The following is a 21,320-nucleotide window of genomic DNA, read 5'->3' as shown; positions in this document are numbered from 1 at the left end:
TCACGTTCGGAGAATAAATACATTTCTATCGAAAATGATAAAAATTACTATTCCTTCCGTTGCCTGGATCTCTGTGCAAGAAAATCGGGTGAGAATGCTCCAGAAAAACCAACGGATTGAAATTATGTTTCCAGCAAAATTAAAACATATAAATTTAGCAGAAACAATAATTGAGACAGAACACGTGACATGCTCGTTTCGATCAATTGAAATAAATAGAAAAGGGATTAGCAAAAATAATCTGAAGTAATTGGCCGAAAAGTGAAAAACAACCATCAATTGTCTAGAAACACTTTTCCTAGATATCCAATTTTGTCTGTCGCAATTCCCATCTGTCACCGCTGGCCCATATCAACATGTAACTTAACGTCAACCTTGTGTGTCGCGTGGGCTATATGCATCTTCTTCTAACACACTTTCTTAAATGAAGAGAGGAAGTGTAATGTACGTGTTAATTACATCCAGAGCTTACTGCTCCTTAATTTAATGCGATGATGTCAGCATAATGGTGGCAAATGTGAAATTTACGGCGCTCATTTTGAATTTGTACACTCTTCTGTATTTGAATGATGATCCCCTTGCCACTCGAACTGCATGTAAAAAGGGGCAATATGATAGATGACGTACCATCTTCGAAGAAAATGGAAAAACTGTGATTAGAGGTGGAAAATATTTGGGAACAATTAGAAAATTAAATGTTTGTGTACGAAAGATTTGTAACCTCAAAGGCTTTGCATATATGTTCTAAATTCGTGCGCAAAATGGCAATACGAGAGAAGCCACGTGCCGTGGCAAAAACTGCTTCAAAAGAATATCTTTATCAGTGAGCACGGCCCTTTATCCTGCAAGGAACACAGATGTATGAACTCTGATAGAGCAAATTTCCAATGAACATAAAAAGCAAGTGGAATGAAAGTAATTGCTGGTGCATGCTAAATACGTATACGTAAATGAAACTTTTCAAACACGTAATGGAAATAAACATGCACTGCTGCATATTAATTTGACTTAAGATAGCCCTTGATTTATTAGTAAAATTACACCGTTTCTCCCTGTATTTCAGCTCCAAATCCCGAGACTTTTCAAACAGGGTTTTACACGAAAAAATCGTTACAAAATCCACACCCTCCAGGGGGCAATAATTTGAAATATTCATGCAGCATTTCTGGGCAATAAAACCCTGATCTGGTAACAGGGAATATTAGGGAAACATTATGATTTCTGTCGAGTATGTATTCCGTTTTAATTAAAGCTGAATATGCAAAATCCGGGAGGGTCGGGAACAAAACACGCGAATGTTGAGGATATACAATGGAATTCCCATTCTGGCCTGCCTAGTTTCGGTATATTTCTTGACAATTTCGGTCGGGATGAAGGCAGTGCTAAAGTGGCGGTTTTCGATACTTTAAACGGGGGTTATTGTGAGAAAACCCCCCGAACAGTCAGAATCGATAGCCAGTTAGACATGCTGGCGATTAATTTATCTTTAACCCTACACAAGTACATGCATGCGCTCCAAAACTCGGTTTAAGAAGTAATGAGTTATAGATAAAGAACACACGCAAGGTGGTGATTAATAAACCTAGGGAAACGGACATTAAAATTCTTACTTCATCAATATTTTTCTTTTTCCCCAAAGTCTTGTTAGTTTTAAGTTTACGTGGGCTACACAGCCCCATCAATGGACTTATTATAGTTTTAAGGGTATTGATAATTATGAACTCTCCATAACGCCAATATTGGATTATTAAGTGATAATGGAAACGGTCATTGGTGGGTGATTAATGCGGTCAAGAGCTATTTCGTATATGTTTGTTTTATGGGCAGAGAGCCAATATTCACAATGGTCGCATGCAGAAAATGTAGTTAAGCTTGTACTAATGGCGTTAAACTCAATTTTTACCGATGCATCTAGAAAGTGGTTGCATGACATGTGCTCCCTGATCCCTTCATTTTCAATTTACGTGGACACCCTCTGCAGAAGAGGCCCTACTCATTGCGAAGGAGAGTCGGAAGGTCCTCCCGGAGGAGCAAGGGCTCTCCGGAAATCCACGACGTGTCTATCTTTTGCACGCTCCTAGGAAATTGTTTGGGGTGGCACTCCTCTCTCGAACTGCAATATTTGCAGCCCTGCATTCCCAGGAGGAAACTCAACAATGAGATGATGAAAATGGGTTTTATGCCAAAGGAGCCAGGGGCGGAGATTTGGAAAGATTTAACGAACATACTGATGAGAATAAGGAGATCTCGGACAGCACCATTCCATCCAGAATCTGACGGAATGATCGAGAGACCGAAGAGGACCACAAACAAGTACCTCTATGTGTGTGTCGATGATAACCAGAGAAATTGGGATGAGTTGATACCTCTACGTACCGCAGCTCGCAACATGAATCAACATGCTGCACAGCATCAATACTACTAACTGAATGGGAAATGAAATCTCCTTCCATGGCAGACCACCAGCCGATGATAAACAGACTAAATATATACGTAATTAATTGAAAATAGAGATTGTAAACAGATTTCAGAAATTTAACAACGACCGCATGGGGATGCGATAATATGTATTCAAGCTGCCTGGTTAAAACAGCGTCAGCGAAAGAGGGAGCTGAGGCTGAGGTTGCAGCCACCATGGCACAATATTGTTCAAAAATTAAATGAATTCGAATGCAAGATATAGATTTCGCTATAGTCGAGACCAAAGTAATTAGTGTCAAGAGGATGAGTTTACGAGGAAAGGATCAGCATCTTGGAACCTCCGGGATGAGGTTTTGTAGTAAAATCTGAACAGCTCTGGGAGGGAGGTTCTTCCGGGCTTGTCGGAAGGATTTTTGAGACATTTGAAAATGAAGGCAAATTTGTCAAATTCACCGAACATGTTTTTAGAAGGAGCCTCCAAGCTCGCTTGTCGCGCCCAGCAATACTCTACTTTCCCGGTTCGTAATGTATATTTGAGCGGTGGCAGTTTCGAAACACAATTTTATTAACCTGAAAATATACCTGGAAAAATCATCATATAGGTGCAATTAACATAACAAAAAGCCCACAAGTAACTTTATTTCTGGCCTGATGAGCTGGGAAATATATTTTCATTTCTCTGCTCTTATTTCCAGTTTCAATTGATAAAACACCATTATAACACCACCTAATACAACCATTGTGAATAATAAACGCACTGCATTTCAACAAATGGATAAAACGTTTTCCATTTAAACAACTCCATTGTCGTTCCATTTCTCTTTCCATTTCTGGGCTCGTTTCTACCTGCGTGATGTCTCGCCAGATCATTTATTTCAATCAAGACGAAACTTTTCAACCCTTTTCCCGAATTCTAGATGCATGAGGCGAACTAAATTTGAAAATACGTTTCGGCAAACAGTAAGTGGTGCACAAATTGAATTCCGTTTACCAACGAGTTGTAGCTTTGGAATCGAGATATCCACGAGAAGACAACTCATCTCCAAGACTGTTTATTTAACTAAAAGCGTGTTGCCTCAAGAACAGGCCACTGTAAGTTGATTGCTGATGGCAACTTAGCAAATATGGCCGGTGAAATTAAAGTCTGATTAATGCTTGCAATTGCCTCTTGAAAATTTCATGAATCCAGCGCGATTTCTTTTAATGTTACGGTGGCAACTGAGACGAAGACTGACCTGATAACATTTGACTCAGTAGGTCCTCAAAAAAATTTTTTTTTTTACAAATTCAACTCTATTCGTCCACTTACTCTCCTTCAAGAGAGACACGTTCATCCCAACGCTCATCTAACTTTTCCGTGGCTTTTTTGTAGAACAATTTATCTTTGCTCTCAAAATAGGCCTCAGTTTCGGCAATCACTTCAAGTTTCCTTCCCTGGAGCATCTTTTTGATGTTTGTAAAAAGCCAATAGCCTCCAGGGGCCAGATCTGGAGAGTACGGTGGACGAGGTAGCAGTTCGAAGCGTAATTCATTCAACTTATCCATCGTTTTCATCGATTTGTGACGAGGAATATTGCCTTGGAGCAAGAGCATTTTTTTCTTTTGCATGTGAGGCAGTTTTTCTTGATTTCTATACTCGATCGATCCAACGGTGCCATGTATTATTCGCTATTGATAGTTTTGCCATTGTCAAGATGGTCGATGAATAAAATGCCATGCACGTCCCAAAATACGGGTGCCATTACTTTGCCAGCTGACTTTTGAATTTTTGATGGTTCTGGACGACTTTCACCGGCTGCTATTCACTAAGCTGACGATTTTTTTTTTATTGGAGTGGAAATCCATGTTTTATCCATTGTTACGTCCGATGCAGGAAATGCTTTTTATCTCGCTTAAACAGCTCCAACCAGTGTCGTGAATCGTTGATGCGTTATTGTTTTTGATATGGTGTGCGCAAACGCAGCACCTCCTGAGGAAACAATTTACTTATGCTCAAATTTTCAGATGAAATTGCAAACATGCTATCTTCCGATATCTTTAAGGTGTCAGCTATCCCACGCAACTTCACTTAACAATTTTTCAAAATATTGTTGCGGTTTTTTAAAATATTTTCCGGAACAACGGCGGATTTTGGACGACCAAAACGTTCAGATTCATCGGTGTTCAAATTCAACATACCAGTCAACAATAATTAATTTCCTTCATTCAGGGCCTTCATAACGCCTATCAAGCCTATCAATGTTTCACGTCAACAGTATTTTTTCCCACGAATAAATAATGCTTAATCAACGCACGAAACTTTTTTTTTATAAATAAAATCATTATAAACTGTAAAGTAGCTGTCAAATGTCAAATGTAAAGTACCTGTCAAAATGTCACGAAATTTTGCTAAGCATTTTTTGAAAATTAATACTATTGAGGGATCACATGGTTCTGTCAACTGTGTTCCCATCTACAGTGTTACCCACTTAAGTAACTGTAACATTTGCAATCATAACTCAATTTTAAAGAACCGCGGCTTAAAGATAGATAGTAAAAAGCTCCATTTATGTTGTAAAAATTCTTCTCTAACTCACCCGACCAAGATCTACTATAACTTGCTTTCGATGTCATAAATGAAAAAGGGGTTACGGTGGTTTTTGGAAAAAATAAGCACTTCACTGAATTCATCATTCTTTAAAACGGATACGTGCCAAATCTCCTCAAAAACTAAAAATCATTAACCATTTCAGACACATTAATTTTATAGTTGGAAATAATATTATTTTATCAAGTTAGCTATAAAAACAAATTCAAACAGATTAAATTGAATCATAAACATCAAATGAATTCAATCTATTTATCAGAAGTAATATAATCGGTGGTTTAGATGGAAACCTGAATTTTCTAGATTTTCTTTTGCAAAGAGTGATAAACACTTTGGACGATTTGCCACTCATTCATTTGAAAAGCCTCCATTTTCAATTAGGTGGCAGTCCTATTCATTATTCCATTAGTCCACATAGTCCATTAATCGAATGGCCTCCTAGATCTCCCGATCTTATGTCCTTAGATTTTTTCTGTGGGGCACGTCCCGAAATAAAATTTATGACTCGCATTCTCACGACTTAAAAACAAATTAAAAAGTGGACTAGTGGAAACTTTCAAGATTTAATTCATTAACTTATTTATTTTATTTTTTATTTTTTCCTGTGACTACCTTGAGAAAATAATTTTGTTTACAGCTACAAAATAAATTTCTCTGGAATGGTTAATAATTGTTATTTTTTGATGAAGTTTGGTACGTACCCATTTTAAAAACTTCTGAATTCGGCGACTATCCTTATTTTTTCCAAAAAAACACCTTAATTCTTCTTTCAGAATTTTGCCATAGAAAACAAATTATAGTAGGTCTTCGTCGGGAGAGTTAGATAACTATTTTTACAGCACAGGTAGAGCTTTTTATTATCCATCTTTTCAGCCTTGGTTCTTCGAAATCGAGTTACGAATGCAAAAGTTCCAGGGGTATTTGCATCTTAAATGGGTCATATCGTATGCGTCAGACCGAAAACTTATTGAATGCTTTGTTATGTATTGTCTTTTCCAGGTCATGAACGTGGTCTTGTCGATCATCCTTACCCAGGCTTTAAGGAAAGAAGAGGAAGAAGCTGACAATTACAACAAGTAACCCTCTTCCGTACTTTATAAACAGCACAGTACCAGTACAACACGTTGGTTTATCTAACAACTTTAGTGCTTATTGCTATTTTTATTTAAATTATTTATTTGGATAAAGTCCGTGGTTAATGCGCAATAATATTAAAGTTTGTTTTAGCTCGTAAGCAAGCAGCAGATTTTTGTATTTTTTAAAAGTAGTGCTGTAGAAAGGCCCCGTTTACAATGAAATTCTGTTTTTTCGTGTCTTTGTAACACTTGAAAATTTGTAAATATGCCGAGAAAATTACCCGAAACTGCGTCTCATTGTACGTATTTTTACAGATTTAAATGAATAAATAGATTTTATAATTTAAAATTAGCTTTCATTTGGCAGCAAAATTGGAAATATAATTTTGGACAAAAACCTCTCTCTTTCCACGTTCCAGGAGATTTCCATCTGCAAATAATAAAGCAAGAATGCACGTATTCTAGTTTATTCGCCGTCTCCGGGCACTTTTGTGAATCTCAATCCCTAAAATGGTTTTAGATTCGAAAAATGCAAATCCAATATCCCCCATTGCTTCGAGATTTTTGAACGGAATTTTCTCAGACATATAGAGGACACATGTTTTAATCGAAAACTGAAATTCACTCTAATGCACCGGAAAACTGGGATATCGTTTCCTGATTACCCCCTTTTGCGGTATTATATTGATTGGCTTACATATGCAATTACGTTGTTTCGTGTCATCCAATTAACGGGCTTAATCTAAATTGATATCCCTTCTAATGCATACTAATTGCAATAGCAGTTCGACCACACACATTAGTCTAATAGTGTTTAATCTTTCTTAAAATGGCATACCCCAGAAGACCCGTGAGGGTTGTTTGCTACGCCACTGCGCGGACACAGCAACTCGTTTTTTGCCAGATATTCAGAGAGCTGAATGAAAAATGCATGCCGCAGATAAAACGGCAAAAATGCAAATTCAATATTTTTCCTCCTTTTAATAATATCCAAAGTGCTTTCTCTGGATTTTCGTCTTTAATAATATGAGGGTTTTTCTACGTCTGCTGGAAAATCGTATTAGACACTGCAATATTCACTCCTCGGGCTATAGGGAGGAGCACCTGCAATCGACCAAAAGGAAATTTCTCGACAACTCAACAACAAAGTTGCTCATTTTCTGCCAGGTATACCACACAATACAAACTTTGTTTTAAACATAAAATTGGACTTTGGCTTGTGCTCCCCAAAAGTTTTATTGCATCTGCATGGCAGAAACAACCCTAATCCAGAACAAGAGAAAAAGCGAAATTTGCCTTCATAAACAGTTGCATCTCATCTGGAGCTGAAAATGATGTTGGTGCTCCAGGAAATTTATCACTGCAGAAGAGAGGTAACTTTCAGTGAGTTTCCAACTTATTCGGTTTGAGCAATGTATAATAATTAAGGGACGAAACTCTGGCGTTTCTCCTGCAAACAAACTGCCTTAACTGCATCCGTTATTTACGATGCATATTATTGCTTGCAAATTTGTATCCAGATTCCCGGAAGCCCGGAGAGGGAAGCTGGTAGTAAACCTGGCCAGGTTAATAAGCGCTAAATAATCCACTATAAAACCCGGCTTAGGGGTTGATGTCTTTTGCTGATACGAAATTTTGGTGCTATTGGAGCCTAAGGTAATATGTGAGGCAATCAATAGGGCCAACAAAAGAAACGCTCTATAAAAAGCGAGTCCCTTGAGGCTTTTGAACAGTTTATCTTGTCGTGCACAAAACCCAAAACTAATTCGCGACGAAAGTTAGATTTATGAGGGAATATACTATTATGCTTCCCATAGGCATGGAAAGTGAGATCGAAAACATTTCGACAATGAAAATATCGAGTTTTCCTTTCCATTGTCGGCGAAGATTACCAGTCTCACTTCATTTCTCTTAGAGATTTCGCACTTGCGGTCTGAATAAAACTGCGATTTAATGATTCAATTAAGTGAGTTGGCAACTGATATGAATTTACTTAGATTTACCCTTCGTGAAACAGGGTGAACGCCGAAAGTCATTGATTTTTTTGGAAAACTCGCTGGATATCTCAGTGAAACTGAAATGTTGCCCTACTATCTTGTTCCACGGAAATTTTTAAAACAATCTCCTAATTTTCGCTTAAATTCATTTATTTGAATGTTACATGGACACAGAATAACTCAATTATTGACAGCTCGGAATGCTTTAACACCTTCATTTAAGAGCACTCCCGTAGTTCCGAAAATTCGAATCGGAGGATTAATATGTAAAACGTGTGGGATACGCTGAAATTCCCCTTCTCAACCGGCCAGGAATGAACGTTTTTTTGGAATGATTCATGTTATCATCTCTAAATGTTGAGTCCTTGCTGAAGGATAGATATTGTCCATGGTTACTGAGAGTAATCGTCACGGCTGAAAGTGAAATTTTAAAATGGAACAGGTTAAATTAGGTATAATGATCAAATACTAAATCACCATTTGAAATGATTACATGAGTCTTGCCAAAAGGGGCTATCAGTCCGCAGCGATTAAGAAGAGGAATTGCAGTGTTTCACGTATTTTAATTATTTACGTGCCTTATAATCTAGTCCACTGTTAATTTTCGGTTTTTAGCCACTTTTTTAAAGGGATTTTTCGTCAACCACAACGTCAAGAAAAGTTTTTATCCCAGCCCTTAATAAAGGATGAACGTTGAGCGCAATTGGCTTTAACTCAAAATAGTGTGAAAATTTCTCCGCTTTTACTGGTGTGTAAGGCGTTAAGCCCAAATAAAACAAGAGCAAAAAATATTATTGACACCCAGCATTTTCAGTGAAATCAAAGAAACCCTAATATTCGAGACCTAAAGAAACCTCTACAGTTGGCCCTTCGGAGGACAGAAGGACCAAACAGCACATAATACTCCGATAGTTTAGTACAAGATCCCATGTATACCCTACCTTGCTCATTTTTAAAAATGCTACTAAGCTCATTTCCTCGGAATATATTTCTGTAGATTCGTAACAAATCGGAGAAAGTTTGTGTTGTCACAGTATGGTTTTTTTTAAGTTAAAACAAGGATTACTTCCGAGGTCTGCAGAAAAACGGACACCCGGACTAAAACCATAACCCAATAACGCTACTGCGCAATCGGACCATCCCGGAGGCACATCGCAGCAGTTGTTCCCCCTTCGTAGCAATCGTAGCTCCGAATTTTCGGTCAGTATCGGTTCGAGAAGCAAGCAAGTCTGGTGCGGATCGAAAGCTCTAGAATGTGCACATTTCTGAGATATCGCAGAAAACCGCTGTTTCCGCACACGTAACTAGTTCTCAAGAGACATGTAGCCGTCATACCGCAATTCAACACAACTACCATCGATCCGAAACGAACTGGGTTATGTTGTTGGTTCCATTCCGTTAACTACCGCTGGTGCTAACTAAACCGAAATTTTTTTTACCGAAAATGGCGTTGAATCAAGCTTTGAGTGCGGTCATACTGGTCACTTGCGTGGCCTGCTACTACAACAGTACTCATTGTGACTTCGTTTTCGATGACATTAGTGCGATCAAAGAGAATCGGGACTTGAGGCCCCACACACCGCTTTCGAATTTGTTCTTTAACGACTTCTGGGGTACCCCCATGCACAAGGTAATTTGCTGTTTGGTGGGGTCTAGACTGTAGATTTTAGCGGTGGAGTTTGCTGACCTGGGGTAATGACCCCTTTGAGCATATAGGCAAAAGTGTCACGTCAAAATTAGTCATATAATTGATGTTAATTCGTCGTCAAAATAGATTTGGAAGTTAATGGGTTGAAAGGAGATTTGCAGCAAAAGTAATTGTTTTTTAAGGTTTGTAAAATTCTGTTGGCTGAAAGTATCACGTAAAACGTGGAAGAACGAAAGGTTTAAAGTTATTAAAAATGAGGGGATTTAGTGCCGTTTTTCTAAAATTACGCTTCTTGCATAAAATGACTCGACTCTGGTCGAAGTGGCGAATGATAAATTGTCAATTTAAAAAAAATCTATAATTTTATTAAGCAAATGCTTATAGCTGATAGACAACACTCCCGAGTATACAAGGTGTTAGATCGAAACCTTATTTTTAGTTCCTCCTCAGTGTTAGGTAAATACTCGTAAGAACACACGCCATCTGAAATTTACAGAGCATTTAAGCTTGTATACAGAAAGTTTTCGATGGGTGCAGGGGTCGTGAAAAACAGCAGCTGCTAAAATTATTTTGAGGACCCCAAGCTACTATTCTATACTTAAATCTTGCGATAAAAATTCATTTAAATGCTCCTCGTCGCAGCAACTGTAGGAAGTTCCGGTGTGTTAACTGAATTATTTAAATTCGATAAATTCGGTCAATTAAACAAAATTCGAGATAACATTTTCTCTAATACGCGCCAATTCCTTAGCTAATACTAACTTTCAACTAATACCCACTACATCAACCCTTCTATGAGTCGTATCCCGAAATAATTACGATTTACCCTTGACTACGACGCGTTCGTAGTCTTAACCGTAAGTATCCATTTTGCACGTGAGCGCATGATTCAAGGGGTTAAGAAGGTTTTTATGAAAATCATAATATGCCCATAAACACAGCAGGGCATAACCCAAATTGAAGGAAAACAACACGCTAGAATTTGCAATTAGACCCGAGAAACTAACGTTGAGGTTCGTTCAGACCCTCTTGGAAGGCACTACATAAAATGTTCGCATAAAATTAATATTTTCTATTTTCTTTTTTTACGTACGTAAGTGTTCCTATTATCCTCAGCATTTTTCCGAGTACGAAATTCATGTACAAAATCATTTGTTAACAGCAGAACATTGCCTTATATTGTAACACATAATGTCTTTCTAGCTTATTCAATATTCCTTCCTAGAGCTGAAATATGTAATACGTAAAGCTATATCGAAATAGGTCATGTGAACATTCCTTGGGGTTGCTTTATTTGGTATTTTCCGATATTTGTTGCCCTTAAAGCTCAGACTGAAAAGACATTCATGTAGGGGAACTAACATGATGAAACCCAAGCTAACCTCATTAAATTGACTTTCTGAGATATGAATGGAAAAATGCGAAAGAGGAAAATTTAATGTTTTTTTATCAAGATTACGTTCAGTGTGTCCAGTCTAAGACTCGGTCTGGGACGAACATGTCCAGAAGAAGAATACTTGTTACAGTTTGAGGACAATCAGATACGCTAGGGTAATTTAGTTCTAACTTATTTTACATCACTACTCTCTAATACAAAAAATGACAAAAAGGTGTACCGCGTCAAAGGAAGAAGTTTGCTAGAGAATTCGCTCAGCCATTATAAGATATTTATTCAAGTGCAGCAGAATTATTGGCTAAAGCTGGCAAGTGTTCTTAATACTTTTGCCTCGGGTATCATTACAAACTATAAACAACGAAGGAAGGAATTACCACAAATTACCTTCGAAAGTGAAACGAGTAAAACTGAGGAGAGTGTGAAATGAGCAAGTTATGCCGAACCTTGCCAAACGGGAAATTGATGAAAGTGAAATTTACGGTATCAGTGTTAGATTACCTGTGTAAAATTAATTTTAACCTATGAATTTTTAAGGGATTTTAATCCAAAGAAATTCATGTTGCCTTTACGTATTACCGAACGTAACTTATTTTCATCGCCAGTTACGTGGCTCAACACTTGCTCACTGGTATAAAAGTCATGTTGCTTTTCCGTCTAACTGAAAGTAATTTATTTCTAAACCCAAACACCTTTACCTGATTTAAATGATGACCAATTTCTTCTATTGATTAAAAAATTTGTATTATGACCGAGCTTTATGGGTTTAAATAAACATACGTTCTCTCTCTGGCCGAAGAACACACATTATGCTACTAGCAAAAGAACCTTCAGGTACCGTGGTAGTAAAAGTGTCTATCTATACCCTATTCCAATAGGAATTCATTCGGTCTTTATTTACGGCACTGAAATACATTTCTCGGTGTACGACCCTGGACCGATTTTTCAGTGATTATATAAAAAAATAGTTAATCGTAGTCACAGAAAAACTAAACATCACAGAACAGAATTAATGCTGGCAACGTCAAAAATCAATCAGAAATTCTGAAAGACTTGATTAATTCAATCAATTCCATCCATAGAATCCTGAATCACTTGTGTCTCAGACACGGTTCAGCAATCGTTCACAAGCGGAACACACATCTTTAGTCTATTTTTCTCCAGTTTTCTCTACTACGCTTCTGAATTTTATGTGGAATTATGTGATCTTAAACTGGAAAAGTTACCAAATTTTGAACTTTATTATTAACTCACTTTCTTTTAAGCCTCCTTTTCAATACCCATTCATATGTTACTCAACAAGCTCACTAGTTTGTCAATACATTTTCTTTTGTACTTTTATCTTCAGTTTTTAAAACCGAGAGAAAATTATTATTTCTTAACAAGTGCGGGAAATGAGATTTTTCCGCAAACGATTGCCGATAATTGCTGCAGCAGTCGAGTGCAGGAAAGACGCTTTCTGCATGAATTATAAATGTTTTTTCTGCTACTGCCAATGAATAGAACCAATTTTTTTATTACTCTAATAATTTTGAAAACTCTGCACTGCATAAAAAACTGATTTTATTTCCACGTTACTTTTACTTTTGAATCGCTAATTTGTTGCAACAGTGGCCTAATTCAAAAAATTCGATTTGTCTTATAACGCGACTAAAAATGTCGAAAAAAGACTTTTATAGCTTGGACAAAGTAAGTAGGCTAATAGAATTTGATTCGCAGCTATAAAAATAATTAGAGAAAATGTTGGACGCGTTTTCCAGAGATCCAGTGTTGAGTCCAAATTTTTTCATTGTCGGCTATCTGGATCAACCCTATTAGGTTTCGAACAGGTACATATTGTCATTTGAATTCTTTCTAGGTCGGAGAGATAATCATCCTGAAAACAACCACTTCTGCGCTCATAAATTGATAGGTCAAGTCTAAAGTACTTAAAAAAAACTTACTGAGGAAAATTCACCTATATGTCTGGAAATCGCCAGTAACTTTGGACAATTCTTCCATGTACATTTTTTTCATGTTTTTTAATTGCCGCTCGGGCCGTGGATAGTAAAATTGGAGATTTGCATTAAGTACTTAGGCCGGCCCTGAAAAATGAAAATCCAGTCATGTCTGACGACAGATATTTGTTGAAGGGAAAACGCTGTCAGCCGTCAGCAAACGTCACAAAGACACTTTCGATATTTACAGGCCTAAAAATGCCGCGTCATCGGGAGCCTTCTGTCAAAATTAGCAACCTCCTATTCAGTAATTTTACTATCATACTGAGCGTCGTAATGATTTAATAGAAACTGTCAGAATATTCTAAGACTGCAAATTAATCCAAATAATAATCGTGATCTAGTAATTATTGTTAACGTACTGCATTGGAAAATGATTGGAAAGTTGTGACGAAACGTTGAGCCAAAAAATCGTGTGTTGTTATGCTGCCACTGTCAACTCAGATACAAAAAATCAGGGGTACATTCACGTGAGCTCGGGGCTAATTTCCCTTTAAACCAATTCTAATAACTTTTTCTGATGATATGAGAAGATAGCTGTAAATCCGACTCTGTAAAGATTGATGCTCACTTCCCATCGTCGGCAACAACAGCCATAGGATTGCGAATTCCAGCCACGTTGCGTATATGTAGAATTTTAGCTGGAAAGATTAATGGATTTTTGTCCCAAAGGCAAAACATTTTTTTGCAGATGTAAATGGATGGGGGTTCGCCTTTTTGTATCCCAAGTTTTATTTAGATTTATCGAAAAGCGGCATAAAAAGGTATGGAAAGAAGTGCAAAGGCCATACACCGTGGATACATCGATAGGCGGGGCCTTTTTGTGGCAGCGATTTCAGATTTATCGACGGATTCCATTAGGCACGAACGGGCGAAATTTAGTTGTGTAAAATTCGGATAGGCGTTTGACGAAATAATGAAATTACGGTGACAAACTAGGACAAGTTCCAATTATTTTGGCCATAAATTTTTCTCGATTATTCACTGACTAGGTAATAAATAGTGGCCAATGTGATGTTACTAGCTGTAGATTAATATTCAACTGGGTTGTAAATAACGCTGAAACACACGAATAAAGCCTAGGAAAGCCATTAGCTTTCGAGAAAAGGGGTAATTTGCGATTCAAAAAAAGCGCGCCTGGCGCCGGCAACGTTGCGACATCTAGGAGTAAGCACTTGTTATACTGGTTGCCTAGCCAGTCTCACTAAACGGCAGTTACCTTCTGTTCCCCTACACTCACGCAACTTTTTAACGAGAAATTCCATGTTTCTGAGCAATAAATCTTAAAGAGAAACAGGTAAGGATGCTTACTAAAGCAAGCCGTTAACGAACTTTAATTCCTGACACAGTTTCAGCTTACTATGTGAGTCAGCAATTTACACTTGTCATAATCAATTTTAGGCTTCACTCCCTTAACGAGTTTATGATGTAAGCTTATCACTTTAGGCTGTAACGTGTCTAAACTGCGTTAATTAATTAAGCACCCTTTTGCTAATTAAAATTGGAACTCTTGAAAAGGGGATTTTAGTTTGGTTGTATTCGATACGTTCAGCGAACAAGATAGGGCGAATTAAAACTAACATTGTAAATCCGTGTAAAGCTCCGAAGTAATCCGATTATGAGAGTAATTCGACAAAGCCATTTTATCTCCATCAAACAAACGGCTCGTATTTCCTAAAATATTATTACCGGCACGAACTTCTGGCGAAACACATTATCATTAGCTTCGAAACTACCCTGACGCTAGTTTATGATGTTAATGGAAACGTGTGGTTAAAGTATGGATTTATTTCCAGATTTATGAGGAAACTGTTGCACAACTCAAGCTCCTCTCCACTTTTTTCAACGAACAATAAATAAACCTACGTTGCTCCATCATGAAAATTCAAAAAACTGCACAAACTTTTATCGAAATTGGCTATTACACGATATTATCACGTTTTACAATTTCACAAAACGACACTACGATGGCGAATGTTGTTTGCCCTTTTTCCGCGCTTGTAGTTTTGAAAATAGCGACGCAATATTCATTTGCCTGCCTCCAAAAACCCTCCAATTGGTAAAAATGTATCTGTCAATTACATTCAAATGTAGATTATTGGAAACGGCTTTTGCTGGAGTAATAACGCTGTTTTAACTGATAAATATTCTCGTCATTTGGGTCGCAGATTTAAATTTTGCTGAACTAGCTCGGAAACCTCCCCGTTACCCCCAAAAGGGTTGGAAAAGGGAATTCTTTAGATCTTATTGGAAAGTTCTTATTGTCTCCTCGTTTCGGCTGATTTGGACGTAGCCTGCGGCTTGGTGACAAGAATTGATTGAATTCGATGAAAGTTGATTGGAAACGGCCGGTTTCCTCTGATAGCCAGGAGCTAGAAACCTGTACTTTAGGTACATGAAAAAAAACATTTTCTGTTTTTAAGTGAGTGGCATGCCTGGGATCTCTAAGTGAATTCGCAAAATTGGGAATTACACTGGAACATTTTAATGCTGTACCAGCTCCCAGTACGGCCCCGATTCGTCACAAATTTCAAACGGCGCCGAAGTCAGTGGCGTAACCTCGTTCGCATAACCGCGGAGATTTTTCAAAAAGAGGATCTTGGAGTACATAGTTTTCTTGAGTAAATTTAAATCCTATTCAGCACGACTATTGATCATCGATTTCCAAGCTGGAAGTAAAATTTAAAAGCTGCAAGCCACGTTAGTAATAGCAAATAGCGTCACTTGATTTTCAGAGCCGTGGCGAATCTCCGCAAAAAAAAGAACTCATTTGAATTCCTACATAGTTTTCGGTGAATAGAAGATTTATTTTCTGCGAGAAATGGTTTAAGTTTGGAATTTTTAGCGTTTACGCCCAAGTAGGTACGAATATGAAGTAAGTAATAAAATTAAGAAATGGAAATTTGCAAACAGGTCTGCTCTGCGGCCAAAGGTTAAGCTTGAATGTACACAGGGACAAAGTAAAGCAGATAATTCGAGAAATTAGGGAACCAAATAGGTCCTGAAATGTGAAAGATAAAACGTGAAAATAGAATATATGAATTGAAAAAGGAACAACAATTTTTGGACAGTTACGCTGTCTGTATCTGATTTATGATTTGGCCAGTTATGTCCAATTTCATCCTCCATCCACCCAGAGGAACCACTGCAAAACAGATTTTTTGTCAAATTTCTTGTTAGTGAAATAACAAAATTGGACTTTTTATTAAGAGAAGCAAACTCGAATTTAATATTTAATTTTTGATAAACATTATATTATTTCTATAAAAGATGCTCATTCAAAAATAAAAAGACGTTTCTCTGAACACTTTGTATAAAAATCACCCCCTGAATTATAAATGAATTTGTCACACTTCACCCACTGCAGTTGTCCTTGTCTCTCCTGGTCCTTTTTGACACTGTTCAGCACGGCCCTTATTAATATCTTGATTGGACTCATATTTTCAAAATTTTAAAGCGCACTAAAGTCTGTGGCAAACTTTCCAAAAAGATCATATTAAATTGCATTTTTTGTTTTCTAGTTAATTCAAGTTTCATTCAGTGCAACACTAGTTTATCTAAATTTTGATCATAATTTTAAAATTTCAAATGGACTTCCGATGCGACAGATCATGTGTCCTTAAGTCAGTGGCGTAACTTGATTCTTACACCTGAAGTCCAATTTACGAGAGGGGATTTTGCACTTGAACGACGTAAAAATGACACCATGTTAGTAATATTGTTATTAAAAAATCCTCCAAAATATTGTTAGAGTCGCATTTGGAAATTATAGGATCTGGGGATGTCCCAAAAATAAGGAATGGGATTTCTACATGATTGTTCTCGACTGTCTCGTGCTCGTTTTATGCATATTTAAATGAACTATATTCAGCACGACCATGTTTTTATAAATATAAATATAATTATAGTATAATATATAAAATATATATAAGGTCGAAGTTTCAGACTAAACGACGGGAACTTAAATAATGAAAAAAGATACTGTTACCAAAAACCAATTTGCAATTTTTGCAAATTCGATTCGGTTCGTGTGAAAACAAAAGTGCCTAAAAAACTAAAGATTATGTAACAAAAACGTTTTTTTTTTATCTAAATAGAGAAAAAGTTACAGAGTGCATATTATAGATGTAAGTATGTACAGGGTGGTCTAATTGCTAACTTCTTTTCTGAAAAGAATAAAGACTTTCGAAGTCATTTCTTAGACAGTGTGATTTTTTAACTCACCGACAAAGTGAGCCAAATGAGGCTACTTCAAAAAAAAATTCAAATAATCTGGTAACTGTCCCATTTCGATTATTTAAGGATTTGGAAGACCTCAAAGTTTTTTGCATATTACCTATATACTACTAAAAATTACGCAAATGAGACAGTTAAAAGTGAAAATATCACAGCAGCTGCTCAAAATGTCCTCCTTCTGCGAAGATACATGCTTCGCGATGATGAAACAATTCATTTTTCATCCGAATCAACTTATTCGGACGATTTCTCATATGATTACTGCAATGGCAATAATCGTCAATCAGTCCGAGAATATCAAAGAAGAGACCCGCATAGGCATCAATCTCATCATAGATTTTTTGCCGAATCCTTCAGAAGAGCACGAGAAATAGGAAATCCTGTTCGAGCAAAAGCTAATCGATAAAAACAACGTCTGATCATTAACGGTCTGGACGGAATTTTTAACAACAATTTACTGGATTTATATGTACTTGATGAGCACTTAAATGCAGATTTCTACAGAATTTTTTTGGACAATGCGCTTTTCGATCTACTCGATACGGATATGCCAATTAATGTAATTCGACATATCCGGTACCAGCACGATGGTGCACCACTTCATCGGGAAGCAACAATTGCCAGGTGGTTAAATGAATCTTTTGGAAATAATTGAATTGGTAATGCCGGTCTAGTTTCGTGGCCACTGCGATCCCCCGACTTAAATCCTCTGGATCTGCTTTATTTATGGGGTCATATGAAACAATGTGTGTACCGCGGGACAATTAATACAAGAGAGCAGTTGTTAGTTAAAATACGGATGACTGCTGCTGATATAAGAAATTGTCCAAACGTTTTGAATCGGCTGAAAAATTCTTTACTTCGTTGTTGTGGAGTATGTATTCTTGCAAAAGGAGGACATTTTGAGTAACTGCGATGATATTTTTACTTTTAAGATGTCCCATTTTCGCAATTTTTTTAATAATAAATAGGAAATATGGAAAAAACACTCAAGTTCTTTAATTCTTTAAATAATTGCAATCGGCCATATGTCTATGTATGATTTCTTTTCCTTAAAATGACTTCACCTGTAACCTGCCGTTCTTTGTCGGTGAGCTAAAGAGTCACCTTGTAGAAAAACACTATATTCACAATCAAATGGGAGCCACTAGAACATTTTTTTAATTTAAGTTTGGAGATTGTTTTCAAAAATGCATTTTGCATCATTTTGGTTGTGAAACGCCGCCTTTACCGTTAAATTCAGCAACTTTTATAACCGAACCTTTAACTTCTAGGTCTAGCCGAGAGGCTCGAAACCATGGCAATCAGACCACCTTTTAGAGGTTGTGGATTTTAAAAATCCCTGCAATTTTGACAAACTGACTTGAAAACCGGAATTCAAAAAATTCTCGACTCGGAAGTAAATTGCGACGGCGTAACAGACCGTGAGAGGGTGCGAAGAAAAGCTTAGAAAATTGATAAAACCACTGTTAGGGACTCTAAGTTATTGGTTTTTTTGTTTCTATTTATTTTTTATTGTTGTTAATGTTAGATTTATTGTATACTGTCATTTATTCCCTTAAGTTACGCCTATGTACTGCGATACTTATTCGGAGAATACCATCTGGGTGCCAGACCACATGGCCCATCAGGCCAAAGCTAAGGATACGCTTTGGTTGGGGAATGTGCTACTAGTCGAAGAAGCTTTCTCTATAGGGACTATTGCTTTGATGGTCAATTTGTTGGACCCGCAATATTCCCAGAAAAGCGATTAGTATAGATATTCCCCAGATGGCCACGAGTTATGGGATTCGTTGTAGCCATAGCTTATAATGGTTCTTGGTGGTGGTGCGCCCCTGGTTGGAATTCTTCGGGGTTAGTACTTAAGGGATAATCGGAGCAATTTTCGCTCTCTTTTTCTGCTCTTCCTGTGGTCTTGTCGGGGAAAGCTACGTCGGTGACGGGATGTGATCCGCATCATATCGTGTAACCCGCCCAATAAGCATTCTCCCTATTCTTCGTTACTTAGACCAAGATTCTTACATTCTTTTGAGATAAGTGCATAGTTAATACAGTCCATTTTTACATAAAACAAATTGTCTTTGTCGTGTTTCATTTATCGAAGGAACACCCTTAACAACCACCGTATCTAATTATTCTACCATTCTAACTGTTCCTGGCACATCTGAGAAAGAAAAAAAATCCGAGAGCTTCAACAAGCGATTCAAAGCTTGTTGACGCATTTGGACAGTTCAGAGGCTGTCTGAGAAGGGTCGCAGCAGGTGCAAAGAACACCCAGTTTTCGAATTTACATTTTGACTGTTCCTGGAGTTTCTGAGGATCGGGGCTGGGCTTTTTTAAATCGAGGAAACGGGTGTGATTGAAACGAAGCCAAAGAAACTGTTCCGAGCATCACGATGTGTCTCACTGCAACTGAAAAAAAAAATCGGAAACATAATGTCTTTAGAGCGATATTAAAACATCGTATCCGTAAGTAAACTCTCGTGCCAAGAAGTTATAACAATTATTTATTACTTCTGGAACTGAGAAATATTTACCACTAACTCGAATCGTTCCCATGAATATTCATCAGCCGGAAACTTTATACTTCCAACTGGGGAGAAACAAATTACGAGAGTTTTTGTGCGTAGGGGATAAGTTAGGGCCAGGTGTCACATCACGATCGGTTTAAGTATAACTCCCAAGTTTGCCGACTCCAAAAAAGGGTCAAATCAACATGGGTGATTACGTTTTGATTCCCGCCTTTCCTAGGATTTAAACCGTCAGGATTAAAGTTTAAGCAAAGAGAAAACAGTAATGGTAAAAAATATGAGTGGGTATTTATCTGAGCAGCCATACTAATTGGACGTCATTCATTCGAGCGTTGCTAGGTCGTTGGAATCGCTTGCTCGACTTTAAGTGCCCAATTAAAATTTCCTCTTCAGATTCGCGTCTAATTAAATCAGAAGCAAAAACTATCGAGCGTTGACAGGGTTTTATTTCAGAAATTAATTGCCTCGTTACAGGTCCCCTGCTACAACCAATCCAGATCATTGTCTTGAGTAGCTGAGGACTACGTCTCTGACTACGAATCAAACGCTCTTCTCCGGCATTGTTAAGTCTAACATTATTAGCAACCCTGTACTACGAAGTTTCCCAGACAGTTTCCAATAAACTCATTAAACTGACACGACGACGTGTCTAATTTAGTCTTTGTATGCTCAACCGAACGAGTGTACTTTTGATATGTAAACTCCCTTCAACCCTAAGAGCATTAGTTTCTAAAGTAAAGCTCAGCGCAACCTCGTGTATTTCTAATTAAAACGGCGTTTCAACGTTACCTCACGAGGCAACGCGAAAAGGGTGTTCCATGTCAAGGCGATGAAGGAAAAGAGTTTTGTAATTTCCTCCCCCATTCAATTAGTCGAAATCGTCGATAATAGTAACCAACCTCGTTATCCAACTTATTCGGTCCATTAGTATGCGCATAATGTATCGTATTATATCAAAATTTGATATGGGAATATTGCTTCTCGGTTCACAGGTTAGCTGCATCAATACTAAATTTAGCGAAACATAACGGGCCCTTCTCATGCGATAAAGCGAACGCCATTAGTCATGCAAATTAGATTTGACTTTGCACTTACGATTGGGAAATGGTTATAATCGTATTTGAGCAGCGATGTTTCCTGGTTTGGATCCTGGGTTTTCTCACGTTTCACACTTTAAATACAGTCTCTGTTTGAGCAAGGAACAGAGTGATTAAGCTGAAAGCTCGTTATCTTGCGTGGAAAGTGCGTAGCGTGTGGTTACCTAAACTTGTTGTATCCTCAGTCAGACTGGATAGTCCCAAACTAGTCAACTTTTGATAACTAGGTCACTTGAATATTTAAACAAAATTTCAACATAGAAGAGCACTATGTAGGGTGTTTGGCGCACGAACCGTCAAAATTTGTTTTGTGGATTGGTGGGGTCAGTTGCAAGGT

The 21,320-nt window shown here is 37.5% G+C and overlaps 2 protein-coding genes across 3 annotated transcripts in view; both read left to right on the top strand.

Annotated features, from left to right (window-relative positions):
• Nucleotides 1-6,433, top strand: part of Tsp2A (tetraspanin 2A) — a 56,263-nt gene extending 49,830 nt beyond the window's left edge. The window contains exon 5 of the mRNA XM_066289701.1: nt 6,008-6,433. Within this exon, the coding sequence (XP_066145798.1) occupies nt 6,008-6,088 (81 nt within the window). The 3' untranslated portion in view covers nt 6,089-6,433. The remainder of the gene's footprint in view (nt 1-6,007) is intronic.
• Nucleotides 6,434-9,146: 2,713 nt separating this feature from the next.
• Nucleotides 9,147-21,320, top strand: part of LOC136343167 (protein O-mannosyl-transferase Tmtc3-like) — a 39,575-nt gene continuing 27,401 nt past the window's right edge. The window contains exon 1 of one of the 2 annotated variants that reach the window (XM_066289700.1): nt 9,147-9,711. In XM_066289700.1, coding sequence (XP_066145797.1) covers nt 9,526-9,711 — 186 coding nt within the window. In that variant the 5' untranslated portion in view covers nt 9,147-9,525. The remainder of the gene's footprint in view (nt 9,712-21,320) is intronic. The other variant, XM_066289699.1, reaches the window with a different exon arrangement.

This window comes from Euwallacea fornicatus, chromosome 13, assembly GCF_040115645.1.
Source record: "Euwallacea fornicatus isolate EFF26 chromosome 13, ASM4011564v1, whole genome shotgun sequence".
Classification (NCBI taxonomy): domain Eukaryota; kingdom Metazoa; phylum Arthropoda; class Insecta; order Coleoptera; family Curculionidae; genus Euwallacea; species Euwallacea fornicatus.
This window is presented reverse-complemented; position numbering and strand designations above follow the sequence as displayed.